This window comes from Hippopotamus amphibius, chromosome 2 (genome assembly GCF_030028045.1).
Source record: "Hippopotamus amphibius kiboko isolate mHipAmp2 chromosome 2, mHipAmp2.hap2, whole genome shotgun sequence".
NCBI classification, from domain to species: domain Eukaryota; kingdom Metazoa; phylum Chordata; class Mammalia; order Artiodactyla; family Hippopotamidae; genus Hippopotamus; species Hippopotamus amphibius.
The window spans coordinates 200,817,710-200,827,385 of NC_080187.1; the positions used below are offsets into that span (position 1 = coordinate 200,817,710).

At 33.1% G+C, this 9,676-nt stretch overlaps 1 protein-coding gene across 7 annotated transcripts in view; it reads left to right on the plus strand.

The window, feature by feature from the left end:
- Positions 1-8,778, plus strand: part of RNF111 (ring finger protein 111) — a 93,709-nt gene extending 84,931 nt beyond the window's left edge. For 4 of the 7 annotated variants that reach the window (XM_057722569.1, XM_057722571.1, XM_057722573.1 and 1 more), the window contains 4 exons: positions 3,097-3,189; positions 4,254-4,349; positions 5,376-5,503; positions 7,129-8,778. In XM_057722569.1, coding sequence (XP_057578552.1) covers positions 3,097-3,189; positions 4,254-4,349; positions 5,376-5,503; positions 7,129-7,246 — 435 coding nt within the window. In that variant the 3' untranslated portion in view covers positions 7,247-8,778. Of the gene's footprint in view, positions 1-3,096; positions 3,190-4,253; positions 4,350-5,375; positions 5,504-7,128 lie in introns of those variants that run through there. The other 3 variants (XM_057722570.1, XM_057722572.1, XR_009051402.1) reach the window with 2 other exon arrangements.
- The last annotated feature ends 898 nt before the right edge of the window (positions 8,779-9,676 follow it).

Here is a 9,676-nt window from a genome sequence, read left to right on the forward strand (position 1 = left end):
TGTCGTAAGTCGTGATGAGTCTGTTCTAATGCACTCATACTTTATTTTCTGATCAGCAGAAGGACTATACTAATTCTCTGTATCTGATTTGAACAGATTCAGATTTTGTTGATACAAATTTGAGTTCTAAAGAACAGATTCAGCAAAAATTGAGTTTGCTCTTCACATAATACATATTGTGTGGTACAGAGAAGTGAGTAGTTTTGTCTTGTAAGGGTAGAGGCACTTCAGAGAAGGTTGCCAAGACAATTTATTATACATGCAGCATCTAAGCAGGCTTTGGAATTGAGAATGGTACTCTTACAGTGGCTACAACACGTTAAGAGCTTTCAAATAGCATGAGCACAGGGAAATTCAAGGAGGTTCTTATTTCCAGATCTTAGGGATGAGGGTCATTCAGCAATGAAATACCTGCCCTGCCAAGAAACTAGGACCCAGGAACCATTGAACGGGGAATGCCTTGATCATATTTATGTTGTTCGAGTGATTAATCAGATTGTAGTTAAATAGGTCACTTCTTCAGTTATGTGGGAAATAGATTTCATGGTGGGAGGAAGGATACTGGTTAGGACATTATAGTAGGAGAGATAAAAGTTGGTGAATGCCTGAACAAGGGCAATGGCAGTTGACATAAAAATAATGGGATACATTTGAGTAATATTTAGGATGACTCCCAGATTTCTAGCTTTGGTTATTAGGTATATGGTGTTGCCATTCAGTAAGTTGAAGAATATTAGATGAGGGTTTAGGGAAGGAGTTAGGTGAGTTAGGTTTTGGGCATATTGAATCTGAAATAAAATGTGTATCAAGGTGGAATGTCCAGTAGGAAGTTAGGTTTACAGTCTGGATCTCCAAACAATAAACTGGTATTTGAGTTAAAGATAGGTTGTGATCTGTCAATATACAATATATATGTGTCACATATCTGTCATATATGAATCTATGGAGGAGGATTCGATTTCCAGGAAAAATGTGTAGACTGACAAGAGATTTAAAAAAACCTTTGAGAATAATAATACTATATTTAAATAATACTGTACTTCAAACAAAGAATTCCAAGAACTGGCTAGAGAATTTGAGGGGAAACAAAGTTAGAATAATATCAAAATAATATGGTCAGTAGCATTTCATCACAAAAAAATAAAGTTTGAAAAATGTTGAGTGCATTTGGCATTGGAGTGGTTATTGGTGGCTTTTGTCACAGTGATTTCAGTAATGGTGAGGGATGGAGATGGGATGCCTCTTAAATTATAGTAAGGAAGGCTAAAAAATGTGGAGACTGTGGATATAAACTACTTGCTTTATCAACTTGGCTGTGAAAGGAAAGTGGGAAATAGGGTTGGCATTTGTTCCAGTATTAGAGAGAGAATTTGAATTTGGAGAAACTTGAAGGTAATTTTAGGTTTAAGACAGAACAACATTAACATTAGGGAGGATTTGTTTGACAGTATCGAGGAAAGGAGTGGGTAGCAGTTAATTAAGGGGGACCCAGAGTGGGGAAACAGGAGAAGAGGGGAGCAAGTGATAGAGCTTACCTTTGAGGAGGAAAAAGAGGAAGCTTATCCCTAAAAGCTAGAGAAAGGAGACGAGGGAGGGTTACAGGAGAAGTGCAGGTTTCAGTGATTTGGAAGGCAGGTGTTCCTTTCTGATTTTTTCATTTTCCTTGGAGATGTGTAGGAAGTTAGATGATCTCCTTAAAGCTGGATACTATTGATCTTGATTATAAGGAAAGTTGCAGATATTTAAATAATAGGCTATTTGAAGGGTAAAAGTTATTAACATTTTAAATTCTTTTCCATGTGTGAAATGTCTTTTAAAGCTGTAAAACCTGCTAAAAGTATGTTATGATTCAGTGGAAGCTGATTAAAAGATAATTTTGGAGATTTATTTATAAAAATCAAAGAATGGTGCTGTCTTAGAATCTCCCTTTCCTAATATTAAGGTCAACTTTTGTTATTCATAGTAGTTACATTGTATAGATTTGCTGTGAACGCTGACTAAACAGATATTGAGCCATTATTCCTAGGGTAAATACAGCCCTAGGTTACTGCAAGCCTCTAGTCACAACAGCCAATCAATGCATAACGTTGTTTTAATGTGTTTTTCTGTTTAGAAACACCTTATTTGTTATACACTGTTGATTCATTAATATTGAGCTCATGGCCAGTGCAACCATAACTCATGCCTGAAGGAAGCTTCTCTATACATATTTTCTCCATAAGGCACATCACAACCTTCTTGCACTTAGGAACACTAGCCAGCAAATTAAGCATTATGTTTGGGGGCCATTTTTAAATAACAGTGACCTATAAATAGCACAAAAATGTGAAAAACATTGCACTAAGTAGATTGCAAAAAAGACACTTGTTTACAGTGTAAGAGCTGAAACAAGTAGGCAGGGTCTTCTTTCTCAGCTGGGAAAACATGTATTGGGCAACTCAAATTTTTTGCTGCTCTGTGCAGGTCCATGAATGACTGTGAGAGCACAACTATTGGTTTTGTAGTTATAATAAATTCTGTCAAGTAGGTGAGTTCACAAATAAGAGATCCATGAATAATGAGGATTGACTATAACTAACAAAAAATTAGAAAACGCTGTTAAAACTTTCACTAACAGAACCAAACCTAAAAGGGAGCCAAGGGTACCTTTGGCTATTTGGGAGTTAGAAGAAGGGAAATAAAACTTTTGTCTTGAAGTTAAGTTTGGTAGGAAAATTTTGTTCATTTCTGTTTCTTCAGTAAAGCTCTCTGAAATTGACCAGATTTTATGAAAATTTTACTCTATACATATAAGCTAGTAAGAGCATCATTCTTAGGTTTGAGTACTTTCTACTTTGGATTCTTTGTGCAAAATAAATCTAGAAGAGAGCTGTTATCTCATGAAACTGTTTCTTTTTTTTTTCTTCTGATTATAGTTTGAGTTATTATATAAGATCATTTTTGAAGAGGAACCTGTTAACAGAATACTTTTTTGGAGTTATGTATACTTACTGAAGTTGATTTTTGTGAGAAGCTGGATGGAGAGAATTGAGTGTCTGAATTAGTCAATGCTGGCCTATTCTTAATTGATTTAGTGTATCTCTTCTACTAAAATAGGTTCCTGACATGGCAGGCTATCCTCACATTCGTTACATTTCATCAGGCTTGGATGGAACGTCATTCAGAGGTCCTTTCAGGGGCAACTTTGAGGTATGTAATAAAATTAATGAAGATATTTGCCACAGTAACTGTAATGCAGAGAGAAAATATATGTGATATTAGTATTTACAACTGTATAGGATTGCTGCAGTGGCTGGGGATCAGAAGGCAGTAAAATATCTGAATTTCTGATATTGCTTCTAGGGATTATTATGGAAAGGTTTATAAGTAATATTAATCTTAGTGTCAGAAATTACCCAAGTATTTGAAGACGGGTAAATGAAAGTATCTAATATAGAAGAATGTAGAAATTTATTAAATTAATATAAATATCAGGTAAAGAACCATATCATTAAATGTGGGAGAAAAACTTTAATGCTTTTTTTTTTAAATAAATGCAGTAGACTTATGTGCTGTTTGTAATACATTAGAATTGAGTGGTAACATTTTTTATATAAATTTACCCTTTGCAATATATCTTGGAAATCAGTACTATCATTTTTTTTTGACAAATTCATTGTTTTTGATAGCTCTGATACTCTACTGTGTGGATGAATGTAATTTAACCATTCTAGAAAAACACTTATGTTTTTCTAATATTTTCCTACTACAATCAATGCCTATTGCTTTTTGACTAAGCTTAGTTTTTAGAGAAGCAATGCTATAGAAAAAGAAACCTAAGTAATTCAGTTTTTCGCTAAATATTTTCTTATTTGAATTTTCAGGAAGAACAAGTCATTTGAATATGATGTAAAGTTTTGTTTCTTCATGTCAGTTTGGAAGTGGGAGTCATTGGGATTTAGAACTATTGTTTGACTTGTTTCCCTATTTTGCTACAGTGATTTCATCTTCTACATGCCTACATGCTTACTGACTTATATAGTACCATGTGGTAATATGTTGCCCTAGTCTGCAAGGATAACTTTGCCATACCACTTCAGCTGGCTGAGAAAAGAATTATAAACAACCATTTGCCTTACCATATATGGCTTTTTGAATACTCTATTTACATTACAGGTTTATAAATATGGAACTTTATTGCTTTCACCATATTGACAGTGTTGTCCAAGGAATAATCATCCTGGCTTTTAATACTAGTTATTCTTCACCTTCAGGAACTTATTCATTTGGAGGAAAGACTAGGAAATGTCAATCGTGGAGCATCCCAGGGGACAATTGAAAGATGTACATATCCACATAAATACAAAAAGGTAAGAATTTATTTATAAAACATCTATATTGTTATTGAAATGCATAACATTTAATATTATGGACTTTCTTTGAGTTTGTGGAGTCTAGCAACTACATTTATTATTAAAACAATGCATGCATATGGTTAAAAATATTGAAAGTATAAAAATATATGTTCTGAAGTTTGTTAGGCTACTGATCCTAGTTTTCCTTCCCGGAAGAAAAATCATGCTTAAAGATTTTTTAGATAATCATCCATATATTTTTAATAATGTGTATATGTATATATTTTTTCTCCCGCTTTTAAAAATAACTCAGGGGATAATATACACACAGTTTTGTACATTTTCTTCATCCTATATCAGCCCCTTCAGGTGACCCATATTCTTTTTAATAGCTTATACAAAATTCCGTCATATAGTAGTACCATAATTTAACTAGTCGTTTATTTTGATGGACTTTTAATTGACCATTTCTTTTATAATCTACCCTTATATTCCTTACGCGTTATTACGTTTAGAAGTTATGGAGCAGACATGTTAAATAAATTTCTTTCAACAAACAACAATGTTCTATGCTATAGAGATTAATAAAGTATGAAAACTGTTCGTTGTATTTGTCATCCTTTTTCTAAGAGTATTAATGAGGTATTACCATTAAATTTAAGTCCTTACAACTGTTTAAGCTAAATACTATAATTAACATTAATTTTTTGAATGTTACTTGAAACATTCATTAGTAAAATAAAGTTTATTTGGCTGTGCTCATGATAGGACAAAAATAGTATATATTACCCTAATTGTGGATTAAAAATGATAAATTTCAAACTAATGAATTTCTGTTACTTTTAATTTTGCTTCTGATGATTATTTAAGGCTCTTACAAGAACGCTTAGTTGATAATAGTCACTTAATTCATCCTTTAATTCATGACAGTTTTACCTGGGAAATAAGTTGTGGGTGAATGTGTGGTTTTGTTTTGTTTTTGTTTTTCAAATAAACACAGACTTTACTCAGTTGTTCAATAATGTCATCTCTACTAATAAGGTAACAACTGATTGGTTCTCACAGAGGAAACTGCACTGCAAACAAGATGGGGAAGAAGGGACTGAGGAAGATACAGAGGAAAAATGTACTATCTGTTTGTCTATTTTAGAGGAAGGTGAAGATGTGAGGTAACTAGACACTAATTATCTAAAATCCGTTGTCAAAACTGAACAAGAGATTTTATTTGAAAGTAGACCAGAAACCAAATAAAGATTACTCCTGGCATACCCTGTTACCAGTCTCTGACATGTAGAGTTGCCTTCTCATAGTGGGTGAAAAAATGAAAAGACTAAAGTTTCTGTATTCACATCAAAGGGGTGGGGATGGGAAATATACTACCTGTTTTAGGGCCACACCAAGACTTGGCCGGGGAAATTTTGTGGTCAAAATTGTCTTCTCTAAATCTTGCAGGAAGGAGAATTCGAGGGGTGAGAGGCTTTGGAGGCCAAGACAGATGTATTAATGTATTCTGCAAAGCTTAAGGGGGATCCAGATTAGTTCCATGCAGTTTGTTTTACAACATCTTTTATAAAGTCATCTTGTCCTAAAATTTCCTCTCAATTTGTAGATTTTCTTCTTGCAACTTTGTGACTTAGAAAATGTTATTATGTTAACCAAATATTAATTTTAGACTTTTCTTTTTATAATTCTTGTTTTGTTCCTATTCTGTTTTTTCTAATGTAACATAATCCCATATGAAACAAGTTCTAACAACTGTATAGAAGTTTTGTTGCCCTAATTTATAAGGATAACTTTATCATATTTCTTCAGTTGGCTAAGAGAGAGGAAAAAAGTTATAAAAAGTTGTCTACTATACCACATATAAGGTTATTTGAACACTATATTTCCAATGAAGATTTATAAATATGGAAGATAATTGTTTTTACAATATTGACAATACCATGCAAGGAATAATTGGAACACCTCTTTTTAGCTACTTTAAAAAAATATTAGGAAGCCTGAAATGTATGACAACTCTTAACAGTGGGTGGAAGTTGAAATGAACACTTAAGTCAATAATTTTTATCCTGCTGTTACACTTAGATTTAATATTACCCTGCTACTGCATATAAGCTTTCTTTATTTGTCAACTTCTAATGGTAGTGTAGTGTACTTCTGAAGTAAACACCTTTTAACCTGCTTTTAAAAAGTAGCATAGTTATTAAGTGGATGTAACATGAAAGCAATATTAATCTTTAATCAATCATGTACTTAATATGTAAAGATCCTCTAGATAGAAAATAATATTGCATATTAAGACATTCCTTAATCGGTATGATATGGCTGCTGTATATTTACAACATAAGTTCTAAGGTTTTTGAGAGAGAATTAAATGAGATTTTTTTGAAAGTGCTTTACAAGTACGATTTGATATTAAAAAATACACTTACAGTATTATGTTAGAGGGAACTTATTGCCAACACCAGTGCAATGGCAGCTCGTGTATAGAGACAAAGCTGAAATAATTGCTAATGTAATTGTTGTTCTTAAAATTCTTGAGTTTTTATATAATTTGATTCCATAGCTGTGACAGTTAATTATCTTGGTCATTTATACATTATATTGCCCAGAGTATTAATTTAATGTAGATGTACTCTTGAGTAGGGAGGGTTTTTTTTTTAACAGAAGAGAATAATGTTTAGTAACTTCAGAACATTACTGAATTACTACATGTATCATTTGTTTAAAAATAAATGCCACTGCACTTGTCATAAAATTAATTTTTGCTTTTTGTTTTGTTTGCCTATAATAGACGCCTTCCCTGTATGCACCTTTTCCACCAAGTGTGTGTTGACCAGTGGTTGATTACCAATAAGAAGTGCCCTATATGCAGAGTGGACATTGAGGCCCAGCTGCCAAGTGAAAGTTGACACCATGTTTCAGAACTCTTACCCTCCCTATCATTCCCACCCTCCTGGTACTGCAGTCAACCAAAGATGGCATGACTTACCTGCGCAGATTTGGAAGCCTTGAACTTAGAGTGCTGGCTCTGCTATATGGTACAACTAATGCTAAACCTACAGTTTATGTATACAGTTGATTTTGATGTATTTATAAAAGCTTTTTTTCCCCTAGATTTGACATTTTTTTCCTGTATCATTTTACTGTATTTTTGCATGATTCCTTGTATTGCATTTCTTTGCACATATTATGGGCTTGTGACCCTAAACTTGCAGGCAAGATTAGCTGCTTTAGTAAGTAGAATTTTGTGGTCTTTTTGTTTTTTACATAGTACCAGGTCTTGAGAATCATGAGTTTTTTTATCCCTTACTAACGTTTAATTTAATCAATCATGTACTTTAGTTTAATGTATAAAGATCCTCTAGAAAATGATAATATTGTGTATTAAGACATTCCTTAATTAGGACAAATGGCTGCTGTATATTTACAATATGGAGTTCTGAGGTAAATACCATCCTTGATACTGGGAACAGAATACAAAAACCATTTTCAATCAGATGCAGGTGGTATTCACATCACCCGAGTGATCAATAGAAATTTCCTTGGTGTATCCTTTTCCTTCCAGCACAATGCAGGTAGAATTGAGTATTGATATCATACATTTAGACTGCTGTTCTGATTGTATTTATCTTTTACCTACATCATTTAGAACTTTATTTCCCAGATTCAGTTTTTGCTGCTGTGAAACAGCTCTCATGAACACTAAATACTAATTTCAATTAGCTGGATTGTATATACTTGCAGATTTAACAAAATTTTAGGGAAATTGGAGAAGACATGTAGAATTTTGTTCAGTCTTCTGCTAAGCACGTATAGTAAAGATATCTGCTTACATTGATTTTTGTAAAAACATTTAGTCAGGATTTAGAATTGCAGTCATCGGCAGGTATCTATGCATTCATAGAACTTCTAAATGTCCCAGGATCACTTTTAAAGGGATTTTTATTAGTTTAAAGATAAATAAAGTCAGCTGAATCTACATGTCTCTTGTTTTATTTCTCTTTAAACTTGAAAACAGTAAATCTGCAGATACTGTGAGGCACAAATTATACTGTCAACCTACTGTTGCTCTGGTTTTAGACTCCCACTTCGTACATTACCAAGAGTCGATCACTGATTTAAAAAATTTAATTTCTATAGTTAAGATTTACTGCATAATATAGAATATTAAAGTTAAGTTAATGTACTAACATTTCTCCTTTGGAGAAAGTTTTAATCCACTTCAGGATGCATATTATCAAGATACTTTCATATACAGGATAGCCTAATTTTATTTGTCTAAATATGCTCAATATGCCCCAGATTGCAAATGCATCAGTCAGTAACATCACTGCCTATATGTGGAAGACATGTTCCCATGGATCATATGTGAAGATGTCGATAAGCTTGCATTAAGCCACCTGCTTTGTAAGTGGATTGATTAATAAATAACTTATATTTCTATTGTCTTTGTGTTTCATAATTCATTTTTATAAAACCGTTTACGTTGAACATCTTGGGATTCAAAAATAGCAATCTCTCTCAAGTTGACATTGGCATAATTTGATGTTTGTATTCATTCAGTTATGGCTATTTGCCCTTTTTTTGTATTAGTAGATGTTACACCATAGTAATTGTCAGTATCAACGGGCTTCAACATAGTATGTGTAGAGATGGAGGATGGACTATGGTTAAGAAATTTGGGTATAAGATAACATTTAAAAAGGATATTAGATAATTAAGCTGTAGTTACAACTGCAGGGAGTTGTGGGAGGGGTGGCAAGTCAGAATGAGAGAGGGGAAGATATTGGCTTACACTGACATCTGCTTACATTGTCTTACTGGGGACAAGAGCTGTAGCCTGTCTTCAGGTAGCCTGTGATGGATGTAGGACTTTACCACTGGAAAACCCAGGGTCCATGCCAAGAGATAAGATGGGGAGCATCAATGGAGTCCTCTTAATGCTCCCCAAAACACAAATACAGGTAGATTTCTTTATTTTTTAATATTACATCAGACTTAGATGCACAACTACCTGTTGACCTGTTTAATAATTGCTACTGATTTGTTTCAATATAAAGTATCATTATTTTAAAATTTATTTTACGCAAGTATTTGTGGCATATACCTGAACTGTTAATGCAGAAGCTTCTTAAGCTACTACAGTTAATTACAGGAAAATGTAATTAGTAATGAACCAAGTAAGAAAAAATAATTCTTAATATTTTAACTTTTTGTACTTTGTTTTGGTGTCTTCCATATTCTGCTACATCTTATGTCAAAATGAAAATTTCAGTGACAGCTATCCAAATACTTTAAAATACTTTTGTCAGCAAATCCTCATGTTCATTGTTGTTACT